This window comes from Trachurus trachurus (genome assembly GCF_905171665.1).
Source record: "Trachurus trachurus genome assembly, chromosome: 12".
NCBI classification, from domain to species: Eukaryota; Metazoa; Chordata; class Actinopteri; order Carangiformes; family Carangidae; genus Trachurus; species Trachurus trachurus.
Window position 1 is genome coordinate 7,275,461 of NC_139908.1, and position 25,897 is coordinate 7,301,357.

Below are 25,897 nucleotides of genomic sequence, written 5' to 3' on the forward strand. Positions count from 1 at the left end.
TCAGTTTATTCAACACCCACCTTGTAAGGGTGTGGGCAAGATTAATGTGGATGGGTACGGCTTTCCTCAGAACTTAAACTTTTTTAGAAATCGACTTCCTCAGAACTTTAGGTCCTGCTGAAACTTGTCCAGAACGTAATCCCTGAAAAATCTGCAGTGATAAAGGGAAATAAGCCACCAGTTAAAATGTCACCATGAGTAATATTGGACAAAAACATGCAAATAAGACAGAGTTTGACAAATAGTGAAATTTCCCTTTTATAGAAGGACCTGAGGTTTTGGAGATGTGCTCACGCTGAACCTGTTGGATCACATCCTCTTTTCTAATGTCTGGAGTCTGATTCTTACACTGAGTGTTTTCAATTTCCATCCTCAAACAGCTTTCTCAATGCCAGTGGTTGACGTCAAACAGAAAAGATAAAGTTCAGGATATTAAAAATCCATGACACGGCCAGAGTCTTTGAACTGTGGAGAGTTTTATGCCTCTTTTTTCCTCGTTGATGCTGATGCTGCATGTTTTTTCTGAGGGCCTGTTCCCATAGTCGTCACCACTCAAAAATACGTCCATGTGTAGTTTTGACTGAGTGGAGGCATTTTTTCCCAAACTCAATGTGTGACTTAACCCCCCCCCCTCCTCCTCAGAGCCTGAGTCATTGTTCTCCATGTGCTTGTGGACACAGACTGCTGACAGTGATCTGCCTCTGCAAAACAACATATGTGTTGTGTTCTGACAATTAAGACTGCAGTCACATGGTCACGGATCAGATACTCGGATCAGATGTCAAAATCTCTCTGTGTGCTCTGAATGACTGTTTATTTTTGAACCGAACACCAAAACTTAGATCAGGTCCCTCGAAGCTGAAATGTGAAAGTAGTACTCGACCTAAGCCGTCCCCCCACACCCCCTCCTCCTCCTTGACTCCTCTAATCCCCTACTCCCCTTCTATATCTCCAGGGACTGAGGATGTCCAAGCGGAGCTTGTTTGTTCGTCTGGTGCCATGCCGCTGCTTGCGGGGTGAGGAGGAGACAGTAACATCGCTGGACTACTCCCACTGCAGCCTGGAGACTGTTCCTAAGGAGATCTTTAGCTTTGAGAAGACCCTGCAGGAACTCTACCTCGATGCCAACCAGATCGAGGAACTGCCTAAAGTAAGGCACACAGTTCTGTACTGTATATGAGGCCACTGAGTATAAACTTGATGCATGTCTAACTTGTTTACCCCTTATAAAAAACGTCCATTGTGGATGCACAGTCTTTACTTTATTCTCATTATAAAAGAAGCTTTGAGGAATATTTAAACATCTAATATTATACTCTTTATTCATGTTCAATTGATTTGGTTTATAAAGTTTTATCTCTTCTCTGTCTCCACCAGCAACTGTTTAACTGCCAGTTACTACACCGACTGAGCATGCCAGATAATGACCTGACGGTGTTGCCGGCGGCGATTGCAAACCTCATCAATCTCAGGGAGCTTGATGTCAGCAAAAACAGTAAGCAAAACGTGCCGACTCATTTTTTCCCTCGCATCCTCAGGCCGTCTTCAGCTTCTCCGTCCAGTTCCAAGAGCTTTTGAGCGGCAGGTCAAATGAGTCATTTAAAGCTGCTCATCAGATCGCGTTGCTGAGACCTGAAAACTGACGACGGCCTCTGGTGCAGCGACCTGTGAAGTTCAAAAGAGTAACTTAGCCTGGTTGTCCTTGTGCTGCCTTGACTCCCATCAATCAATGAAAAAAAAAGAGCAGAAGAAAAATGCCAGGGAGAGAGTTGCGTAGATGTTTAGATAAGCTTTCAAAGACATGATGTGGTAAAGTGCTACGGCTTGTTTCATACGTCACGAGGCTGCGTGATTCAAAATCTCTGATGTGACGGATAAAAGCTGCAGACAAGCTCAGACCTGCAGCGTCGTAGCTGAGACAACACGGAGCTGCTCCTCACACCAGCTATGAGAATATCATAGAGTATAAAGTGTCTTGTCAGCGGTTTCCTCAAGTGGGAGTTAACAGCATTTGTTGAAAGTGTGACATTTACCTCTTTGATGTCATACGTTCACAGCAGGGGAATACGTTCAAGAGCGCCGTCCTTTTTAATTCTTTTGCCTGTTTGATGAAAACTTTCCACTGTGAGTTCGAAAGTCAGTAGAAAAACAGCTGCAGCGTTGATTTGTGTGAAGCTCTGACACTTGTAATAGCCAGCTGCACACAGACACACAGGATCAATCAGGTGACTGTGCTATTTTTAATTTTTCTCAGTACTTTCAAAACATCCTGTTGCATATTCTTTGCAACAGGTTTCTGCTTCAGACATGTCTGTACTCGGACGTCTGTGCTTCTCCACTGGATGTAAAACACTGCAGGCTGCAGCACAACATGGCTGAGCGCTGTAGAGGAGTACGCCTGCTCAGCAGAGGCTGCAGAAAGGTGAAAAAGGTAATTCTAATATAAATGAGTGAGTGCAGAGACAGCCTAATACTAAACAAATGGTGAATGATGTGGTGGTGTCTTCATGAGCCAGAGCTTTATGCGCCGTGTTGACATTAAAAGCAGCTTATCCTTCTTCACAAAGCACTCTGTGCTAAGTGTTGTGGACACAAAACAAAGTGAGTAGAAATAAACCTTGAGACTCAGTCACATCCTCTTTCTCGCCGTTTGCACACAGTGGACGTTTCATGAGAACTCACAGGCGGTCGCTCGGTCTTTTAATTTTTTTTTTCCTCTTCCTTTGCTTCTCTTTTATGATGTCACCTTGAGCGCTTTCCTCCCGGAGGTTGTTTAGAGAGGGAAGGTGCAGATCCACTCTTAATGTACCTCGAGCGCACACACACGTCAGGCAGAAAGCCGTCCTGCTTGTCCTCACGACCGGCAGAGTGCTCGCAAACCACCTGTGTTTAACATTCACAAAAGCTTCTCCTGCTAAACACCAGAGGGACGGCCGCGCTCGCATTATCCCTCATCTTTTTGCCTCTGACAGGAGTCATTTGTTTAGTGCCAGCGGTGATAAAACAGTCGAGACACGACACTGCAGATGTTTCATCTGTGTTGTGTAGCCGGGGCTATTTTTAAAACCACTTACTGTAATGTGTGCTGGGTATTTCGCTGCAGGTATCCAGGAGTTCCCAGAAAACATCAAGAACTGCAAAGTCCTAGCTATTGTAGAGGCCAGCGTGAATCCCATATCAAAGTGAGTACAGCACACCCTTGTGTAATGGCTTTTCAAACTACACTTTACTTTAACGCTGCCCATGCATTTTTGAGTTTCAGTGTTTCTGGCCTTGCAGCAGCTTTATCAGGCTTTAATGTGAGTGATGTGATTCCTGTGCGGTTGTGTGTTGTCAGGCTCCCTGAAGGCTTCACCCAGCTCCTGAGTCTGACGCAGCTCTACCTGAACGATGCCTTCCTGGAGTTTCTACCCGCCAGCTTCGGCAGGTCGGTCTGTTCACCTGTTTGGAACAAGATGAAAATAATGATAATAATAATAATAAAAGTACAATAAATAATGATGATAAGAATAAAAGTATTTAAAAAAAGGGAAGTACAAAGTGTTCACTCAGCATTCACTCTCTGATGTCGAACTGCGCTGTGGAGTGTGTGTGTTTTGTGTGAAACCACATTCAGTGTAGTTCACTGGGTCATGACACCAACTTGTCTCTGAACCTATAATCGAGGACGCAGACATTTTGGTGCTCTGTTGCTATGAAATAATAATAATAATAATGTTCCTAAGGCGTCCATTAAAAATCCTCTGGACTTCCTGCAACGAAAAAAAGGTCAGAGACGCCAAAACGTATCACACACGTGGCGGAGTGACTGGTTTGATAAGGTTACAGCAGCCACACAGATTTCCTCTCTCTCTGTCTCATCTACAGCGCAGTTGGCTGGTGTTGACAAAATATTGATTATGACATAAGACCTAGCTTATGTCACCTTCACATTATAGTGATATATTGATGATAACCTATTTAGACACAAAGTGAATTCCTATTTGTCAGTATCACTAATATGATGCCTGTACAGTGTATGAAGGCAGAGAAATGATGATGTATAAAACGTTATTTACTTTATGACAATAGGCTTAAATGAACAGTCATGTTTGCTGTATTAAATATATAGTGTTTTATCCCATTTAATATAAAAGTTCCCTTTCTTGTATGGTAAATACAATGGGTTTACTTTTCTTTTTGAAAAAAAATATTTTTTGCTTTTTTCCAAGAACAAAGTTACAGTGACAAACTGACACAACATAATCAAATCAGGGGAAAATTGTCCACAGGGTGGCAAAGTAAAAATAAAATGACAGGGCAATAGAAAATGGGGAAAAAAATAGAAAAATCAATAATAACAATGACAGTAATAAATGAATAAATAAATAAAGCACATTATACAATAATCAAAGATAGTGAGAGAGACATGGGGTAGCACCCATAGTTCATACCAATACAATGCTTTTTCATTGTGGTTTCTATTGTTTGGAGTTTACACAACAGTTGTCGTGACGTCCGATTGCACAGACCATGTGACATGATGAGGTTCCCATGTGGGTGTCAGTACCACAGGCCTGTTTCCTCTCACTAACACTTATCTTCTACTTTCTGTGTGTGCCCACAGCAGAGTGTTTGGTTGTTGAGTTAAATGTGCATCACATGATAAACCAGAAAACTACTGAAGAAGAATGGTTATAACTAACTAACTAACTAACTAGGCAGACAAAACTATTTTCTGTTAGCACACTATGAAGATCAGAGCGTAGACGTTGTCATTTAAATACTGCATAAGTACTGTTGCAGTGCTTAATCTTGTTAATTGGCTTTTCTACTCTGTTGCAGATTGACTAAATTACAGATCTTGGAGCTGAGGGAGAACCAGTTAAAGATGTTGCCAAAGTAAGTGTGTGTTTTGTTTTTTTCTTACTTCCCTGTAGTGTTCAGAATGAAGGAGTCGTGTCATGTTCGCGTCCTGAAGCCAGTCATGAATTTTTATCCCTCCTTCCTCACTTCCTTCCTTCCTTCCTTCCTTCCTCACCATCTCCTTCCTCTCACAACCCCAGCAGCGACTCTGCTGTGTCCTCCATCCTGCCCCCCTCCCCTCCAACTCTTACCTCCGCCCCCTTGATTCACTCCCCACACCTCTAACTGTGGTATTATATTCCACGGTGTTACATAAGAGCCCCCTCTACTTGGCTGCTTGCTGTGACAGGTTTTATAATCCTCTTCTGAGACAGCGCTGAGGGTTAGTTCACCATTTGAGAAGGTTAGAGTGCCACTGGGAGTCTGAATGTCCCACCAATGTTTGAGAAAGCTCCAGGTGACTGGTGGAGGGGGGGGGTTGGGGGGGGCTGCTTTTTCTCTTTCCGTCGTCACTCATGCTTCACTTGCTGTATCATTCCATTTCATGTCCTTCCCGTTTTCTCAGAGAGAGGAGAAAAAAAAACGACGTTTCCCTCTTTGCCTTTTTTGTCCTTCCTGCCTCTGGCTGAGTTTCCTTTTGTTATCTCACTCACTTTTCCTTTTTATTTATTTATTTTTTTTATTCTCTCTCCACTGGCTGAGTGACGGGCCGGCCGGTCGGTGTATAAAGTGCAGTGCAGAGCCGGGGCTCAGAGCGGATCCTCTCTCCTCCGTGTGTTTATGTGACAGAGGCCAGACCTGTTAAAGGCTGGAGCCCTGACAAAGAAAAGGACTAATTATCGGGAGCGTTGCCAGAGCAACACACAAGCATTTCGCAGATGTAAACAAATGTGTGCGTGCACAAAAGGGGGGCGCAGGAGAAGTCTTTTCACAGCGGCCTCTCCTCTCGTGCGGTGCATAGACACGCACACACCAAAGCACATGCGAAAACCAAACGTTCCTCTGTGTTTTAAAGAAGGCTGCTGTGTTCCTCACAACTTGAGGTCAGAAGTCACGGTGTGTTTTGTTTCTTTTTCCACCGATGAACATGTTTTATTCGAGCCAGCAGGGCTCAGTCTTAGCCCTCTCGGCTCACGCGGGGGTCTCTGCTGTTCTTGCCAACTTTGAGGTAAGAATGTGACAAAGCTGGCGAACGCTCAAACACACCGACATGACTAATGTTTTCATATCGCACGGACAAGAAATAATAATAGAAACGGGGGTTGCATTGTATTTATAATTTACAGCGTATGGCTGAGATTGTTATTTAATGAGGAGCAGTGGTGTTGTTGGGCCCCTGCTCTCTGTTGCTGCGCTGCAAGGAAACACAGTTCATCCTGCAGTGAACGTAACTTCACAGCATCTCTGTTTCATCTCCACTCTTGCACTGGTGCATTGGTTTTTTTTTTCTGATTCTCTCTTGAGGACAAATTCTCCCCTTATCGTGTCTAAAGCTAATTTGTATATCGCAGTTCCTTATCATGCAGAGTTGTATCATTTAATCATTGGACCCTGGCGTGTTTTATGAAACGTCTTTCAGTCAAGGACACGGAAGCAGCAGCCAAGTGAACTGCGTATTTCGCTTTAATCCTGCAGATCTTTAACTCTCATTGTTTGAGACTTGTGCGCGTGTTTTGTGATGTCTTAAATTCCCTCAAATGGCAACGGGGAGCACGATGCTTATTCCCTTTTTCGACTTGAGCCTTTAAGAATCTCTCACCTCCACTTTTCTGTCACTGCCGATGATTTAAATACAATAAACACTTGAATAGTCCTGGTTTTTATCTGCTTGTTTACAGTGTAGCAGAGAATGTGAGACGGTGACCTGAATGCGGAGAGAAAATTCTGGAGCAAGGCTTAGGGGCTAGCATACGTCACATTTTCCATTATTCAAAGCATATTTCTGTCACGCCTGAGCTTTAAATGCTATTTATTCCCTCATAAAATTATTCAGTGTGAGGAACAAAGGCAGAGCATGTATGCTCCCCCAAAAATATAGCCCAGAAACCGACCAATAATCTGAGAAGAAATCTTTAAAAAAGAAAAAGAAAAACACCTTATGTCCCAGTTGCTTCATCATAGGAGGGCAGTTTATTGTTTTCCATCAGAGTAGTCACATGTTATTATGTAGATATTGAATTTATTTGTTTTGCATCTCACTCCCTGTCTGTCCTTTGTGTCTACAGGAGCATGCATAAACTCACGCAGCTGGAGAGGTTGGACCTGGGGAGTAATGAGTTCACTGAGATGGTGAGTGTCTGTCAGTCGGTCTGTCAGCGCCCAGGGCTCTGCCTCTCTGGTGGTGACCTCACCTTCCTTCCTTCCTTAATCTGCTCCCTCCCTCTCTCTCTCTCTGTCTCTCTCCTTCATTTTTAGGTGCACAAACAATAAGCGCTCATTTTATTATCTGCAAGATAACGATGTTATTGCACAATAATTAAAGTGGAATAAAATTAATTGCCGCACGGTTCATTTTTAGCTTGTTTATGAGTTACGGTGTTGTCTCTACCCAGCAGGCGCTTCCACACACACACACACATACACACACACACACGTCTTAATCACTTAACCTCCTCTCTTTTTTACATGTGCAGCCTGAGGTGTTGGAGCAGCTGACTGGAATCAAGGAGCTGTGGATGGACGGGAACAGACTGACGTTTTTACCTGGGGTATGATTTACAGTCATGCTCCCTGCTCACATACTTTCAGTGCCTGCTCTCCCCCCTTAAAAAATAATCCTGAGATTATTTCCTGTGATTTTCAAACTAAGTGTCTGCTTAAATCTTCATCAAAACAAACCACAGTCAGTTTCCATCAGACTTTGAGCTCTGTGAAAAAGCAGCGGCGGCGAAGGAGGAGGAGCTGCTGTTTAAAAATGATTCTCTCACTGGATGAGCACAATTAGACATTTTTACAGAAGAAAAAATAATAATGCAGACTTCTGGGTGTGCAGATGTCCCATACTGCCTTATGAAAAACATCTGCAGCTGTTAAGTTATGACTTTCTTTGAACGTAATTAATTCATAACGACGCTTTGATAGTCTGAACGTGTTACATGAGATTCATTTTTCATCCAAATGACCGGCTTGTTTGTAAGTGGGTCATAATTAAAGCATTAGTTCTGCTGCCAGCCTTTGAATAGCATCAGCTGTAATCACAGTCTGGCCTTTAATAAGTGACGGCGTCTGTGAAGCACATCAAGCAAGAACTGAACACAGCCACTGTTTTCATTTTTATATAATCTTCCATTAAAAAATGGAAAAACATAACTTGAGTTGATCATATCTGTGATGATCCTACCTGACTGAGTTACTTTTACCTCACTTACGTCAACCACTACTACCCTATAATCCTAATTTTAAATGAAGACATCAGTGCTGACTCTGTGTGTGTTTGGTTTTGACCCATGCAGATGCTCGGGATGCTCAAACAGCTGACGTACCTGGACGTGTCCAAGAACAACCTGGAGATGGTGGACGAGCAAATCTGCGGCTGTGAGAGTCTGCAGGACCTGCTGCTCTCCAACAACGCCCTCACACAGCTGCCCGGCTCCATCGGTGAGGACCACAACACACAGACTTATATACACACACACACACACATGCATCTTGTATATATATTTAAAAAAAATTATGGAACACCTTAACTTTATTTTAGTGGATGCCAATGCATTTCCATTCCTGGGTTAATTCCTGTGTATTGTAATGATCTCACCCACACAGATGTTTCTCCTGTGCAGCTAAAATGAAAGAAAAATTCAACCCTAACCTTTTAAGAAATCATGCTGAAAAGAAAAACATCAATTACGAGTTTGCAATTACCATTTCTCCGATGATAATATAGTGTCGGCAGCAGTGCCAGGAGACTTGGGTTTTAAGTAAAGGAGTCTCAGAATTATGCTATAAAACAAATGAGGATGCAGCTGCATCTCATAACTGCTCCTCTCTGATTTTTATTTCTTCCTAACAACCACTGTGGAGTTTGCATTGGTTCATAAACTGAGAGGAAACTTTCCCATTTACATATAAACTCTGGACTGGCCAAACAGATAATCTGGATATTGGTAATTTACTTCCTTGGAAAATTGTGACTTTCATGAGTCAAAACCAGACTAATAAAATCAGATGAGTCCAGATGGACAGTGCTGTAGAAGTCAAAGTTGATTACTGTATTGACAATAGCATGAATTAATCCAGTTAACCACTGTAATTGATATTCCTCTTTCTGGTGCAACAGCAAGTGATAATCAATAACTGCCCTGAGCTGCTGCACGCATCTCTCTAATTCTCTCTACTGCTCTCTCTCTCTCTCTCTTTAACCCTGTAGGTTCACTGAAGAAACTGACGGCGCTGAAAGTGGATGAGAACCAGCTCATGTACCTGCCAGACTCAGTCGGAGGGTGAGCGTTTCACAGCGTCGCTTTAATATCGGCAGAACAACGACGGAGATCAGTGGATTATTTTCATCTGCTGATCGCATGAAACGTCTGTCAGATGTTTTACCCCCGTCAACGTAATTTCGTGTTCTGATGCTGTATTTGTTTTGGTTGAGGGCTAATGATATTGAGTTACTAATAACGGTCGTGATTATGAAGTCTGAATGACGACTATATTAAATTGTGGCTCCGGGTCTGGCTTATTGATTCATGGAAACAGTCTGAGGTTTGCTTGACTGAGGAGGAGTCGATGGTTAATCGTTGCCCCGGTGACCCTCCGATGCAGCACTGACAGATTAAATCAGCAGCGGCTGTTCTCAGACGGACGCCGCCTGCAGCAGACAGGTAAACCCCACAGTCAACAGATGCTGCGTCTATAGTGGGCGAGGCAGGTCGACATGCTGACCCTCCATCCACTCTGAATTATTGTGGTCCAGCACAAAGATTAGATTCCACTTTAATCCATCTATGTTTTCTTTTGTTTGTTTTTTTTAAAACCTATCCACTCTCACCGAAATAAAACGCATAAATATGCAGTAACTGCCCACTGTACCCTATATTCCTAGTACGGCTGTGCAGTTCTGTTTTTCATTCATTGTTTCCAAACACTGTCAATTATCCCTTATGTTAGAATGTGTCTCCTTGTGTACTTTGACACAGATTATGTGACAAAGCCTGTGGTTTAGCTTAATCCCATGCAAGGATTTTAGCTTAAGCAAGCTGATTTTTTTTTTCTCGTTTTTTTTCTCATTTATACGCAGCTGATTTTATTCAGTGCACTGTGGGTGCACTTTGTCGTTTGTCCCCGGTCTATATACCCCCTACGGCAGGTAGGGAGTCAGATCCGGTATTTTTTTTTAGAGTTCGATGGTACTACAACACAATAGCCCTCCCGCAGGTCCGACTCCCTTCGCATTCATGTGAATCCCTGGAGTGCATTTGCATTTTTCATTCAGCAGAAAGCCCCAGCTGCACTGCACTCGACTGTCAACACGGGCTCCGTTTGAAAATGTAACTGTTTTTAAATGACGTCCATGAGGCTTTTAAGGCGCATCCGCTTTGGTGTAAATGTCTCTGAGCGTTTCACTCGTATTGTAAGATGCTGTCACGCTAGCCGGTCTGAACCAAAGTTGGTCTGAGGTCTTGTGAGGGCGAAAACTTCCCGGCTTCTTGTCAAGTGTGTTTGGAGGTTGGTTTATAGTATCGTTGCCTTTGCAGCAAACACATATCAAAGTGTTGCACAGCTCTTCTGTAGAGAAATAGGGAAACATTTCACAGTCTCATAATTCTTAATCATGCCAGCTTGTTTGATGGATGAGGTCTTATTGTACTATGTTCCAGAGCTGCGATATAGTATTTAAAGCAGGACAAGTTTGTTTATTTGGAAATGTTTATACACAAAAGCAATCCAACGTCATCTAAAAACAAATTCATAGAGGAAAGTTCCTGGTGAATCTTTCGGGCTCTGTTCTTCTTCTTTCACCTGGATTGAAAGGTGACGGAAGTTGGTGCAGGCCTGTAATCCTCTGGAAGTTTGTTCCAGCTCCGGTGCTGCTTGTTCTTGTTTAGTTTACACTGTGTGAACAGTTCACAGTGACTGCCTGGTGACCTGAGAAGCCACGAGACTCAGACAGTCGGAGATGAATTCTGCTCCAGAGCCGCTAAAAGATTTATAGACGAGCAGCAGTACTTTAAACTCTGACTCAGAGCTGAGACCTGGCGTGTTCCTCTGACCATTACACCATTACAGAGATCTCACCAGGTACAAATGAAAGGTATATAGTAGTTGCACTACGTTGTTAAAATCTCTGTGTCTTCCTCCTCATGTCTCAGCCTGACGTCTCTGGAGGAGCTGGACTGCAGTTTCAATGAGATCGAAGCCTTGCCCTCCTCCGTCGGACAGTGTGTCTGCATCCGCACCTTTGCTGCAGATCACAACTTCCTCACCCAGCTTCCCCATGAGGTGAGTGTGCACACTAAAGTATTTATGTGTGTGTGTGTGTGTGCAGCGGTGCAGCCTGTTTCCTCTGCAACAGCTGTAAGTGTGTGACTCCTGTGAATCCTCTGCTCCCCTCACAGATGGGCAACTGGAAGAATGCGACCGTGCTGTTTCTACATTCCAACAAGCTGGAGTCTTTGCCCGAGGAGATGGGCGACATGCAGAGGCTCAAGGTCATCAATCTTAGCAACAACAAGTGAGTCTGGACTGGCAGAGTGCATGAATAATGAGGGTCACGTGCAAGGACAAAATGCAAATTTTTTCCCCCCCTCCATTTGTTTTGGATTATTTTTGCTATTCTTAAAGGTATAGTTCAACATTTTTGGCAATTTGGCCCATTGCCATAATCCCTACAGTCATAGCAGTAGGTTCGTTACCTTTAATTGTCGGTGCAAGCGGAGCAGAGCCACGAGCTGCTCAGAACTACGCTACGGAGGCTCATGGGATTTCTTGGTTTCCCTCATCAAACTCATCAAATACACAATCCAACAACTCAAACGCTCTGGTGGACAAGTTGTGACCTGCACATTCTTCACGCTATGAGATATTAATGGAACGATATGAGACAGAGTTGTTTTCGAGGCAAATGCAGAGACTGCTTGCTGAAAAACTGCCCCCGACAGGAACGTGCATCAGCGGTTTTGCATGAATTTACCTCTAAAACAACTAACGTTCTGTTATTATCTCATAGCGTGGTGAATGTGCAGGTCACAACTTGTCCACGAGAGCGTTTTGGAGTTGTTGGATTGTGTATTTGATGAGTTTGATGAGGGAAACCAAGAAATCCCATTAGCCTCTGTAGCGTAGCTCTGAGCAGCTCGCGGCTCTGCCCAGCCGTTCTAATAGCTTGCACCAACAATTAATGGTAACAAACCTACTCCTAAAACTATAGGGATTATGGCAATGGGCCAATTTGCCAAAATGTTGAACTATCCCTTTAAGATTTTGGAGGAAAAAAAGTTAAATTCATTATCCAGCTCGACTTTTCTCAGATGTGTGAAATCACTGCTTTTCTGTGTTTCGTGTGCTTATAAGACGTTTTCCACTGATCTCTAACATTTTCAGCTAAATTATTCATTAATCAATTGAGAAAATGATCAGCATATTAATTATAAAATAAAATAAAATAAAATGTTGCCTTCTTGCAGCCCCTCACAGCATTCCTGAGGCTTCATTAAGAGCTATGTCAATTTTGTGATTTACACATTGGTTGTCATGGTGACATTCTTACAAATATGCACACACAATTTGAAATATAACCTACTAATTACAACATCATGCTTGAATAATCTTAATTCTGGTCAGAATGAAAATGGGTTTGGAAGCCGAGGCCTGATTGAGGTTTTAATCAGGGGGTTTCCATTCCTCCTGTCTGCTCCGAGCCAAGTAAACTCAATAAGTTAAGCCAACTCCTCCTCGCTGCACTTTTTTAAAAGTAAAGATGAAATATTACTGCTGACTAACTTTATAGTGGGCCCTCGTAGATAAAATTTTGCTCACACAAGGAATTTGACGCAGAATAAAATAAAATCCACAACTCAGGGATGATGTAGAGGTGCATTAAGGGTTTGTGAGTCTTTTCAGTTTCTGGTGTGAGTGTGTGTCTTTTTCGTTGCACTGCAGGTTGAAGAATCTTCCTTACAGCTTCACTAAGCTGAACCAGATGACTGCAATGTGGCTGTCTGAAAACCAGGTAAGAACACATGTATTATGTATAAAAAAACACAAAAGGTGCTGCTGAGTTCAGAGCTGTGAGACAACAGTCTGCGCTATAGAGACTGTAATGTTAGCGGTTTACGTGACCGGGCCGCTGCATTAAGCTATAAATTAATCTCCCTAAGTCAAGTAGCTCACAGGAAAACACATTAAAAATGCAGCAAAAACCACTTCCAGGACATTTGATCTAAATGTGCTAAATGGCATCACCGGTCATGACGGTGAAACCCTAAACTCCTCTTCTTTAAAGTGTGGGAGGATCCTAATGAATGTCGGGAGCATAGCGAATGTTTAAGGAGCCACGGTATGGATATGGTGATCCAGATGAGCCCGTCGAGCCTGTCAAAGAGGGTCCACACAAACCTGAGTGACAGAAAAGCAAAGCAGTGTTTTGAGATAAGGCAGCTGCAGGTAGTCGGAAGCAAAGCAAAGCGAAGCGGACGTAGAGAGATCAGGGCACTTGAAATTTGGACTTCTGCCTCGGTCCATGTGGCCCTCGACCAGACACAAGATAAGACTAATAGAGGTGGAAATGTCTGAGTCTGGTTGGAGCTCGTCTGTGTGGAAGTGGGTTGGAGTCCTACTTTGTTCTAACAGCATAGCTTTGCATGGGAAAGGACTGGAGTGTGTGGATTGGAACTACTTATAACAAGCTTAGCAAAGTGAGGCTGGAGAAGAGAGAACTGCATTGCTGCTGCAGTGTGTTTGTGTTTCCCAGCTTATAAATATTTCTAAATTACAGTCTGTTGATTCTTGCTGCATTATACAAATCAATTATTCATGCCTTTTTTCTCATCCTGGCTGGACTATTGTAGGTCTGTGTTTGAATGTTTATTGTCACAGGAAAACTGCAGCTCTATTATCAGAGTGCTGCAGAAAAACAGAGAGAGAGAGAGAGAGAGAGAGAGCCCACCTCTTCTCTGTCCTGGTCTCAGGTCAGCTGTCTCTTGAATATGGAATCAAATTGAAGGATTTTCTTATCACTTTTAGAGGACTCTGCACAGTCAGCCGCCTGCTTATATTTCTGAATTCTTAACAGGATGTAGCACAGACGGGGCTGGAGGGTCATATAACCAGGGCTTTATGGCTTTGCTTTTGTCTCCAGGGTCTTTAATCAGCTTTTATATAAACATGAAGCCTATCGATGTGGCTGTTTTTAATCATGCCATCATGTCATGAATTCCTATTTGTACTAACAGTTCTTTCACTGAGGCTTTTTGGGCCCATTGTAAAAGGAAAGCGAAGATTGTGTGAAGATGGTAGTAGTTTCCGTCACTTTTACAGTCTTGTTAAGAGATTTGTGACACTGTAAAGGTGCTATATAATTTCACTGCACTTAGTCAGTGTCAGGAGTGCAGCACCTGCCGTGTCAGCAGGGCATAAATGAAACCCAAGAGAGGTAACAGGCACTGAGACACCAGGATACTGTTGTGCAGGTGCCACGACGCCGGTGACGGGGGCCTAGGGGACCCTGATGGAGCTTAACGCAGCTTCATTAAGAAATGGATGATAGGAAGAGACACCGCGATGCTCTTAAATAACATCCCAGTCCAAGCAGATTAGACAGAAAGAACCTCGACCTCTGAATATCTGCACAGAGATGGAGGGAAACATTAAATTCATTCATTCATTCATTCGTTGCGTGCTGTTCCCCAGGTTAGCGAGGCACAGAGAGAGCACCGAGTGTCACTCAAACCTACTTTTTTTTTTGTTCTTGTCTCCCACAGTCCAAGCCGCTGATCCCCCTCCAGAAAGAGGAGGATCCAGAGACGCACAAAACGGTGCTGACGAACTACATGTTCCCGCAACAGACCAGGACCGAGGACTGTGAGTACTGTGCACTCAACAAGACTCAATTTCTCTTTTGTATTCCCTCGAGATTCATGTGACAGACGCTCAGGCTGCCTCTGACCTGTTTTCATTAATCAGTTCTTAGCAGCAGAGATGGGCATTAAAGGTTGTGGCTCGTTAATGAATCAGCGCTGCCAGGCAGTTATTGAACTCATTCAACTTTACTTTGTGTGACTCACGAGCGCAGTTTATAAAGATAAAAAAGCAAAGGTCAGGGAAGTTGAGGGCACGTAAGCTTAAAGGTGAATGAAATAAGTCACCAAGATCAAATCGCCATGACTACACCTACCATCCGTAGCATAGAAATCCTAGAGGTGACCTGCAGGGATCCCTGAATGAATATTTCATGAGGGTCCTCGTTACCTGAGACCGAAGCTGCAGAAGAAATACTAGTCTTCTTCTCTTGTCAAGCAGCTGTTAGTTTGGTTTGGTTTCCTGTTGCATCAGACAGCGTGCAGTGCGCTGACCCTGATGCAGCTCGGCTTTACAGTAATTAGCGGTTCAAGATCTGCATGCTTGAACTGCCAAGATGGTTGGTTGATAGTCAGCTGCTTGATTTTGAAAACAATGTCAGCAGTGGGTTGCACCATCAGAAACGTAACTGTACTTGTGACCTCTGCTCGCTCTCTGCCGCTCTTCCGCCTTTAAACCATTTTTCCAGGGTTGGTGGGAAATTTTTCCGTACGAGCTTTTTATCAGTTTCCTCGTTCCTTTTTCCTGAGAAGCTGGAATAAGTCATGACCTGACTGCAGTAACAATGTTTTACTACTTGTTGATACGGCGAGTACACACACACACCAGGTGACTCATACCATCCATTGCACATTCACAGTCTGCTGCGGCGTGTTAAAGCTGCAAGTCGACCTCATCTTGATATGTTCTAATTTCATTTTATCGTCGGCTCAGAATAAATCAGATAGTTGATGATCAATGTCAGAATTTATCTGCATGGTAACCACAAGCCACTGCATTAAAGGAAGGTGTGTAGGACTGAGTGGTATCTAGGAATGAGATTGCAGAACTTACCCAACTGAATACCCCTCCCCTCCCACTGCCCTGTCTAAGCGTATAGAATAAAACCTACAGGGCCTCAGATAACTTAAAAATGTGAGAGCTGTTCCCCAGAGCCGCTGGTTGGTCCAAACTGAGCTACTGCAGAAACATAGCGTTGCAACATGGTGGTTTCTTTGAAAGAGGACCAGCCTACGTAGATATGAAGGTTTCAGTCTAAAAAAAAAAGGTCATAAATATAAATATGACTTAATTACCAGTAACCCCCTCTTTGTCTTTGTCTACCTTTAAGTATCTGCATGCAGAAGTAAAGAGCATCTTTTTCACACAGGAAACCACACAGACAGATTTACCCTCTGAAGCTTGAAACGCAGCTTTAAAACGACAGACGACAAACATGTTTGTGTGCAAACTCATGAGAATGACATCAAATTCTGAAAAAAAACAAAACAGGATGGGATGTTTGTGTAATGCTACTTGGTCAAGTTTCAAATATGTTGCATCAGTTGGTGTCAGATGGGACAGACAACACAGAGAGCAGATGAGAGAGATGATGTTGCAGAGTCTCAGGGAAGCTGCAATATTACAACCACAAGCAGCGTGACGTCATCTTCGCAGTAATTGTTGCCCTGCTTCTTCCTTATGTTGGAGTCACGCAGGAGTGACATCAAAGGCGTGGGACCGAGTTAAGCCATGACTTTGTTTCACAAGTGTTGGTTTAGTTTTGCGTCCTGTGATAATATGAACTGAACTGTTTATCAGAGCAGCACTTCCAAGAATTCAAAGGGGTTAAACTTCTGAATTTCAAGTTCCTCCACAGCTCCCCTCACTTTATTGGCAGGTTGTCATGTTGTGTTGTGTTTGTGCCACCTTGTGGTCAAAGTCAGATTTGCATGAGCAGAACTTAGGGATGATTAACAAAGCCTCGGTTAAATCCTAACGGATCGTTTTTCCTTCTTTGTGTCATTTTGATTTGTTTTTTTTATCTCACAGACATCCCCAACTCTGACTCGGAGAGCTTCAACCCGGCTCTCTGGGAGGAACAACGCAAGCACAGAGCTCAGGTGGCCTTTGAGTGTGACGAGGACAAGGATGAGAGAGAAACCCCCCCAAGGGTTAGTGTCCCACATTTGTCACTGTGCACATAATTGGGAAAGGAAAATAACTGCGCTGACATGATTTACCACAGCTGCAAGAGCCATTGTAGCAGAATCAAGTCAACAACCCTCACTTTGTTGTAGCTGTTTTCACATTAAAGGTCCCATGCCCCATTTTCTTTTGATGTAAAATATTGTCTGGGGTCATAGGGGGCCATTACTCACCTAGTTTGACAGCTGGCTCTCTGCATTAAGTTGCGAAAAACATTCATCCTCTGTCCCTGTTTATCTCAGATAAATGTGTCTGGACCTCAAGTGCATCATTCTCCATGTAGCATCTCATTGAAAACTAACAATAATAATGATAAATCTTCACAGTAATACTTTAGTGTATATTAATTTGAAGCCTGCTTGTGTTTGTTCAGGAGGGAAACCTGAAGCGCTACCCCACACCGTACCCAGACGAGCTGAAGAACATGGTGAAGACGGCCCAGTCCGTGGCTCACAGACTGAAGGAGGACGAGTCGAGCGACGAGTCGGGGAAAGATCCCAAACCGATCGAGAGGAACCACATCGGCGTGCAGGATGTGGGTGTGAAGGTAATTTTCATTTGGAAAGCAACATCACTTTCATTTCCCGTCTGTTTCACCCCACTTTAGTTCCTCTTTAATAAACAATGCTTTCTCCATCCAAGTGGAGGGATATTATTAACACAAAACCACCTCCTGGACTGTGTTTGTGCAGGTGATAGAGGCCCCTTGCCCCAACGGCATGCTGGCTGACAGAGAGCCCCAAGTATCCGCCAACACGTTTGCCCACAATCCTGCTCCACTGGAATCGAAAGAGCCTTCAGACACGTCCATCAGCTCCCAAAAAGTCCCACTCAGATCCTCCGAGGGCTCGATGATGAACCACGAGGACACACTGGAGGTACAGAATGTCTATTTAAAGCACCACAAGTACATAATGAGGCTTTATTTGAAAAAAATGCAGCATTAAGAAAGTGGTTTGTGCTTTTCTTCTCCAGGACTCTGAGGAGCTGTCGGATGAAGAGGAGGAGATGAAAATTGCAGAGATGAGACCGCCTCTTATTGAGATCTCCATCAACCAGCCCAAAGTCGTGACTTTAAGTAAGGACAAAAAAGGTAAAGGTTTCGTTTGAGTCACTGAAATGTTGTGTTGTGACGTTGTCAGGTGTTAGGGCCGTAGTGTTGCTGTGTGTGTGTGTGGGCTGTCTTCCCAGGTACCGCCCCCTTCTGCACCTGGATCCAATCACTCATTAAGCCTCACCTAAAAGCTGGAGGCCGAGGTGCAGCTGCCAGCAGACTGTGTGTGTGTGTGTGTGTGGACTGAGAGCAGTAGTTGCCACAGTTGCGTACAGGACACTAACTGATATTTCTGATCCAACAGACGACGGGAAAGACGCCGACTCTCTGCTGGACGACACGGTGGCCAACAGCAACCAGAACAACAGTAACTGCTCATCGCCGTCGCGCATGTCCGACTCTGTGTCCCTGACCACGGACAGCAGCCAGGACAACTCTCTGTGCACCCCCGAGAGAGAGGCCAAGATGCCCTTCCTCCCTAAAAGCCGGTTGGTATCACTCCTCAACATGAGTTCACACACACAGAGTATAAAGAATAGGGTTCCTACGCAAGTATGGAAAGTATGGAATAATATGGAATTTGATTTTATACATTTCCAGGTCTTGAAAAGTATGGAAAATGGAAACTATTGTATGGAAATATATTTATCTTAATACTTATTCAGTCTTATTCACATTTTGTAGGCTACCTAGCTACAATCTCCTGGAAATTATTTGGTTACATAATGGCATACACATTCAGAATAATGAAAACAAATGATTAATTGCATGCTTTATTAACATGATACACATCTATTGGCTCAAATGTCACAAATTATTTGAATTTTTTTACTGAGACACTGCAAAAACTCAAAATATTTCCAAGAATATTTGTCTTATTTCTTGTCAAAATGTCTAATTTCTAGTCAACACTAATCTCTTTCCACTTAAAATAAGACTCATCACCTAAAAATTTACTTGTTTTTAGATCATTTTCACTTGTTTCAAACAAATTTTCACTTGAGATAAGTAGAAAAATCTGCCAGTGAAAGCAAGATTTTTGTGCTTGTAATAAGAAAGAAAAAACCTGCTCCACTATCAGATTTTTCTACTTATTTCAAGTGAAAATATGCTAGAAAGAAGTAAAACAAGCTACTTTTTATGTGATGAGTCTTATTTTAAGTAAAATGAGATTTGTTTTGACTAGAAATGACATTTTGACTAGAAATAAGACATATTCTTGGTAAGATTTTGAGTTTTTTGCAGTGGAAGTCCGGAAATTAGGGTCTGGAAAAAGTATGGAATTTGGAAATTTAAAATGTGTAGGAACCCTGAAAGAAGACTCCTCCTCATGTTGTGTGACATTCGTATGATTTCCTGTGTTTTAGGCACGAAGATGAGAACATGAACCAGCCTAAAGACACCACCCCTCTGCTCCACAACGGTAACGGTTCTGAAACGTCCCTCCAAGCGCTCCTGAAAACCCAGCAGAGCCCGCCGGAGAAGGTGGGCGACTACGACCTGTCCATGGAGGCGCGGCTGGCCTTCCTCGAGAAGGGGATCAACAACGGCATGGAGAACAGCTACACCAAGTGGGACCAGATCAACATGAACGTGTCCAAGCCGCCGACCGACAACATGGTGCAGCTGGACGGCTCGGTGGCCCGGGACGACCTGGACGGCAGGCAGGGCTTCAACAACGACAACCTGGAGCGTCTGCACAACGGAAACCAGCAGGTCGGCGACTGCATCAACAGCCAGGCCATGAGGATGGAGACGTCCGGCGTGCATGTGGCCTCGACAGGCGTGACAGCCAGCAGTGACATGTCTCTGTCCCGCAGCACAGAGGAGCTGTCTCCGGATAAAAGGCCCCATCCCCCGCAGGTAGGGATGTCATGAGTACTTGTTTTCACAATTAACCGTGGTATTAAAACGCCACAATTAATTAATTGTAAAGATTCGTAATTACACCGTCACTTTACAAAAAATGATGTTGGAACCGTATCGGCAGATGTATGCAAGAATAAAGGTAAATGCTCAGATACTGGTCCATTTAAAGCAGAAGTGAGTGATATATTTGTGTTAATAGAAGTCTTAAATAGTTATATCTTCCGACAGCAATCACTTCTATAGAGTGTTTGGTCTGAAACACGGGTCTCTCAGTCACTCTGCTCTGCTCTGAGCCGAGGAGAAAACATTTATCGTATCCTACAGTTTTTATCCAATGAGGAGAGAGAACGGCATGCAGGGCTGTGTGTGCAGCCAAGGAACGCCGTGAATGTGGTGACGTAGCGACGAGGACTGTTATGGTGCGTTCAAGGAAACTCGTAACTCGTGTTTTTCCGACCTGTGAAGTCATACCAGTTCGATCTGGTACGAGTTCATGGGTCGGAAGTTACGAGTGGCCGTTATAGTGACTTTCACCGGTAAAACAGGTCGGAAAAACACGAGTGGGTTGCCTGGAACGCTACAAAGTCGTAAGTTGTGACTTGAAGCTGTAATTTACGGTTTCAAAAGCCTGCCTGGAACGCAGCATTAGCCAAACCGACCGGATCGCTTACTTCTGCTTTATCTAACAAACAAACAAAAAACGATTAAAATAAATGTAAACATTTGGTATAGATGACAATTTATGACCTGAATATCTCAGACACTTCCCCTGGGGGTTAATAATTGGTCATATATTAATAGATACTTGAAATATTTTGTGTAAACAATGAGTAATGTGATTGTATTTTGACTATATTTAATTTTACACATTCATAGTGTTGTGAAATTAATTAATGCATAATAATCATGATAATCCTAACACTGTGATTATTTCTCTGACAATAATCGTACCAAGAAAATGTATAATTGTGACATCTCTACCCGCAGGTGATGAAGTCTCACAGCGTCAGCAACATAGAGGCAGGCGGCATGAGGCTGTACGCCTTCGAAGGAGGCGACGACGACTACGACGACGACTCCTACGAAGCGGCGGTGATGACCAGGATGGCGGGGGCCGGGCCGGGCCCCGGGGCCCAGGGCCAGAGCATCGTCCGGAGCAAGTCGGCCAGCCAGCTGCTGAGCGAGCAGGCGCTGCAGATCTACCCCAGCTCCTCGGCCTCCTCCTCAGACCTGCTCTGCTCCTCCTCCAAGCCCCCCGCCAGCACCAGCAGGTACCCGGCCTCCTCCAGCATGGCCATGGGCCTGCCCCCCCCTCAGTACAACATCCAGTACACAAGCAGTGCCATGACGAAAGACGCTCTCTGGGCCCAGAGGACGCCCATGCCTCCAGAGCACCAAGGCTACCTCCCTCCTCCGCCACACTCTCTAGCCAACACCAACTACTCCAACCGGAACCAGGCGCCTCCGTACCCTCTGCCGCCGCAGCAGCAGCAGCAGCAGCAACGCGGGCCCCCCATGGCCCCCCCCAAACCGGCCGGGGACATGTGGGCCAAGGAGAGACTCCACTCCACCGGCAGCCAGCCGCCGCCGCGGAGCAGCACCCTGCAGCGGCAGAGCAGCAGCGCCTCCACCGTCTCCATGGGCGACCCGCGGCGCATGCAGCTGCCGGAGGGGGAGTACATGACCTACAGGGACATTCACACGCTGGCCCGGGGCCCGCTGGCCATGAGCCAGGCCATGCAGCGGCCCCTGTCGGCCCGCACCTACAGCATCGACGTCCCCGGAGCCTCCAGGCCTCACAGCGCCCGGCCGCAGCCCCACGAGCTTCCGGAGAGGACCATGTCCGTCTGCGACTTCAACTACCAGCACGGCAGCCCCAGCAAGAGACCCAACACCCGCGTCAAGTCGGAGCACTCGCTGCTGGACGGCCCCGGACCGGGGTCAGGAGGAGGAGGGAGGGTGCCAGCCGACTGGAGGGACCAGGTGATGCGGCACATCGAGGCCAAGAAGATGGAAAAGGTAAAAAAAACAAAACAAAACAAAAAAAACACATACTGATGTATAACCAGCAGTTTCCAGAGTGGAATTTGTGTCTAACCAGTGTTTTCTGGTGGTTAACCCACGACCAAACAGAATCACAAACAACATGTGTCGCTAGAGCCAAAAACCATTACAACATGGTGTCAATAACACACACACAGTACATAAAACCTTTCTTTAGTCCTTTTATAGGGTTGTTTCGCCCACACAAGTCACAGAAATACACTCTCAGGTCCACTTGCAGATAAGTTTGGTTTTATTGGTCCTGGTTTTAAGAAATGTTCCTCTGGGGTTTTTCCTCCCAGACAGAAACGGTGGCGCTCAGAGCAGTGAACAGTTCTATGTAAAGATCCAGCAGCAGGAACAGTGTTTTGTTAAAATGTGAATAATCTGGAAACCAAATGTCAACATTTTTCACTGGAACTACTTCCTGCTGGAAATACAGTTCACTTCTTAAATGTCACGACTCAGTGTTGCAGTCACTGTTAATACATGTCCTTCACTAGTGCTGCAACGATTAATCGCACAAAATTTTAAGAAAAAAAGTCAAAATTCTCTGATTTCAGCTTCTTAAATGTGAATATTTCTGGTTTCTTTGTTGCTTTATGGCAATAAACTGAGTATCTCTTTGGTTTGTGGACAAAACAAGACATTTAAAACAGAAGTAAGCGATCCGGTCGTTTTGGCTACCTTCTTGTCAGCCGATGGAGTTAGCAGTCCCCGCCCTTGTCCCTACGTCACCACATTCACGCGCATCCCTTGGCTGCACACACAGAGAGGACCGCCCCTTTATGCCGTTCTCTCTCCTCATTGGATAAAGGTTGTAGGATACAAGGAAAGTTTTCTCCTGGGCTTACAGCAGAGCAGAGTGACTGACAGACCCGTGTTTCAGACCAAACACTCTATATAAGTGATTGCTGTCGGAAGATATAACTATTTAAGACTTATATTAACACAAATATTCCACTTACTTCTGCTTTAAGGACGTCATCTTGTGGTTTGAGAAACACTGATTGACATTTTTCAACATTTTTTAACATTTTATTGACCAAAGAACTAATGATTCATCTTTTTAAATAATCGACAGATTAATCGATAATGAAAATAATCGTTAGTTGCAGCCCTATCCTTCACTTTATGTCTCAAAAACCTGGACAAATAAAACTAAAACTACCTGTACTGACTCGGCATCATATCGATATTTGAGTGAACTGACCCTCGTATGTGACGCTGCTGCTTACTAACCATCTGTGTTGTAAAATGCCTCTGATTGTCTTGCATGTATGTTTTTTGTGTTTTTGTTGTTGTTTTTCTCCTGTATACGCTGTGTAAACCTCTCTGTTGTGTCTCTGTCTCGTCTGGTGGATTGCATGGCCACCGCTGCCTTGTCGTTGGTTGGTTGGTTGGTGCTGGTTTGCTCCCCCTCCTGTTCAGAACGCACTCTCTCGCTCCTATAATTCCAATACGGCTCCGCTGAGCTGGTCTCACTACGGCAGCTGTAGGGATATGCATGCCAGCCGAGGCTCTCTGCTCTTTAATGCCAGAGAGGGAAAGCCCTACGGAGCCCTGGGCTTCAGCGTGAGTACCGTCATCAACGTGGTGGTAGTTTTAGCTCCCGCAGCTCGTACTAAAAGCCCTAAGACGCCCTAAGAACCTCCAGATCATACTAGTTTCACATCCTTAACAATACGGGGAATGTCTGTTGATGCTGGGAAGTGATCACTGACCCCCACAGGCCACCTTTCACTTGTCCTTTTATAGACAAATGAAAGTACACGTTTGGAGAAAACATCTGATTTGTCACCAAACTGTCTTCCTACACAGAGAATAGATTTCTATTGTGTCTGTGTAGCTCCAGTCACATAGACTGGTTTAAAAGGGGTGCGCTTGTTCTTGTTGTACCATCATCCAGGCTTCACTGCAGAATCAGTTGAAACTACTTCGTCACCAAACTTACAAGCAGTGTGTTGTTGTGTATATATTTCATTCAGTCTACATCTCTGTTGTGCAGATAGAGGCTCATATTTCTAGTGACACATTCACAGCATGTCTGTGTTTCCTGTGAATCCCCGCTGACAACAAGAAGTGTCACCCTAAGCTGTGATGTGACAGGCCTGTCTGCATAAATTAAGCTTTTTAAAAAAAATCTATTTAGCACAGCTTTTTTTGGTTGTTCTTCAGCAGATATGTGATATGAGTATTATACATGGTACAATAAGCGCCTCCCCTTTTAAACCTCCCTGCTTCCTTAACATCCCAGTCATTATCCATTGTGCGTTCTCTCCCTCCTCTCTGCCACTCTCCAATCATCCTGTGATTGTAATGAATCTCAACAACCATGACTTTCTTCTCCTTTTTCTTTTTTTTTAAACTGTGCTTTCAATCCTCACTCTGCTCCTTCATCATCTTCACTCCACCTTTCAATCGCCTCAGAATCATCTCTCACTTTGTGTGTGGGGATGAAAACTTGTGTTTGTGAGAGGTAAGTGGTAGAAATCGGCATCAAAGTGGTTATTAGAACCTGTAGAGGAGGGGTTAAAAAAAGAGATGTCTCCGAGCGCTGTAACCTCTCCCCTACTCGACTTTTATGATTCACTTTATCTCCAGCAGGCTAATACTCAGAATTACATGCTGCTTAGTGTCTGAATGGAAGCTAAGCACAGTTTAATCTCAGCTTTTCATCATTTTAATCAGATTCCTCTCTTCTAAATCTACACCTCGCTGCCTAATGTCATTAGCCAACATGAAAAATGTTAATGTCACTATCTAATTGCGCTCTGTGTCTGTTATCCTTTTGTTGTGAATAGGTTTTAGTGGAGCGCGCCCTTTTGGTTTGGGCAGGTTGTTTTTCAGTGGTATTAATCATCGCTTTCCTCTATTTCAGGATGATGTGTACGCTCCCCAAGGGCAGCAGAGCTACACCCTGGACCCCCACAGAAAAGTAGGTCTCCTGCATGCACCGGCAGATGTTTGGCTGCAGAGCAAAATAAACAGAAAGTGGTTGTGAAATATAAAAACATTGCAGATTGTGAAATGACTCAGATCTGCAGAGGTGGCCAGAAAAATCCTGCAGCAACACGTCGCATCATCGCTGCGTGTTTTGATTGTTTTTCTTCTTTTTTCTTTCTTTTTTTTCTACCTCAGGTGCCTTTGATGAACGGTCAGATGGGACCTGCTGGTCGTCCTCAGATGAGCCAGGCGCCCATGGCCCGCCACCCCTCCAGAGAGCAGCTCATCGACTACCTGATGCTCAAAGTCTCCCAGCCGCCCCAAGCACCCCCACGCATCCCGCACGACACCATGCAGCTGCAGGAGGTGAGAGACGCCGAAAAGTCAAAATAGAAATTAGAAGGAAAAACGAGGCCATTAGAATCAGAGTCTTCCTCTCTGTCTTTCAGTTTCATATGTGCTTCAGCTAGAAAAAAAAAGAAAGAAACTTCCTGCTGTGGTTTTTCACACATAATACAGGAGAAAGGTTTAATTAACAATGAACAACCGTGAGTAAACAGCTAATGAAAGTGTGTGTGTGTCTATGTGGGTGTGTTTCAGATCCGTGTGAAAGTGGAGAAGAATCCAGAGCTGGGTTTCAGTATATCAGGAGGAGTGGGAGGTCGAGGAAACCCTTTTCGTCCAGACGACAATGTAAATTCACAACACCGATAATAGCTCTCATTATTTCGATATCTCTTTGATTTTTTTTTTTTTTTTTTTAAGCGTGAGATTTTAATATTCTCCATTATTTCAGGGTATATTTGTGACAAGGGTCCAGGCTGATGGACCGGCAGCCAAGATTCTTCAGCCTGGAGATAAGATCATCCAGGTATTCAACACCACCACTAAACAAGGTTCAAAAAGCCTGTGCCCAATTTTTTTTTTTTTTTTCAACAA

General features: G+C 44.2%; 1 protein-coding gene across 6 annotated transcripts in view; it reads left to right on the forward strand.

Moving 5' to 3' along the window:
- Nucleotides 1-25,897, forward strand: part of erbin (erbb2 interacting protein) — a 55,630-nt gene that overhangs the window by 26,733 nt on the left and 3,000 nt on the right. For 3 of the 6 annotated variants that reach the window (XR_014595786.1, XR_014595787.1, XM_083982895.1), the window contains exons 3-26: nucleotides 956-1,150; nucleotides 1,378-1,495; nucleotides 3,104-3,182; nucleotides 3,338-3,427; nucleotides 4,825-4,881; nucleotides 7,071-7,134; nucleotides 7,479-7,553; nucleotides 8,298-8,442; nucleotides 9,212-9,284; nucleotides 11,154-11,283; nucleotides 11,400-11,515; nucleotides 12,943-13,012; nucleotides 14,763-14,862; nucleotides 16,891-17,012; nucleotides 17,420-17,593; nucleotides 17,739-17,924; nucleotides 18,022-18,139; nucleotides 18,405-18,588; nucleotides 19,468-19,963; nucleotides 20,957-21,988; nucleotides 24,894-24,950; nucleotides 25,154-25,324; nucleotides 25,559-25,651; nucleotides 25,755-25,829. Coding sequence is in view for 3 of the 6 variants with exons in the window: in XM_083982895.1 (XP_083839021.1) it covers nucleotides 965-1,150; nucleotides 1,378-1,495; nucleotides 3,104-3,182; nucleotides 3,338-3,427; nucleotides 4,825-4,881; nucleotides 7,071-7,134; nucleotides 7,479-7,553; nucleotides 8,298-8,442; nucleotides 9,212-9,284; nucleotides 11,154-11,283; nucleotides 11,400-11,515; nucleotides 12,943-13,012; nucleotides 14,763-14,862; nucleotides 16,891-17,012; nucleotides 17,420-17,593; nucleotides 17,739-17,924; nucleotides 18,022-18,139; nucleotides 18,405-18,588; nucleotides 19,468-19,963; nucleotides 20,957-21,988; nucleotides 24,894-24,950; nucleotides 25,154-25,324; nucleotides 25,559-25,651; nucleotides 25,755-25,829 (4,011 nt within the window). In the remaining 3 variants the exon portion in view is untranslated. Of the gene's footprint in view, nucleotides 1-955; nucleotides 1,151-1,377; nucleotides 1,496-3,103; nucleotides 3,183-3,337; nucleotides 3,428-4,824; nucleotides 4,882-7,070; nucleotides 7,135-7,478; nucleotides 7,554-8,297; nucleotides 8,443-9,211; nucleotides 9,285-11,153; nucleotides 11,284-11,399; nucleotides 11,516-12,942; nucleotides 13,013-14,762; nucleotides 14,863-16,890; nucleotides 17,013-17,419; nucleotides 17,594-17,738; nucleotides 17,925-18,021; nucleotides 18,140-18,402; nucleotides 18,589-19,467; nucleotides 19,964-20,956; nucleotides 21,989-23,443; nucleotides 23,588-24,893; nucleotides 24,951-25,153; nucleotides 25,325-25,558; nucleotides 25,652-25,754; nucleotides 25,830-25,897 lie in introns of those variants that run through there. The other 3 variants (XM_083982897.1, XM_083982896.1, XR_014595788.1) reach the window with 3 other exon arrangements.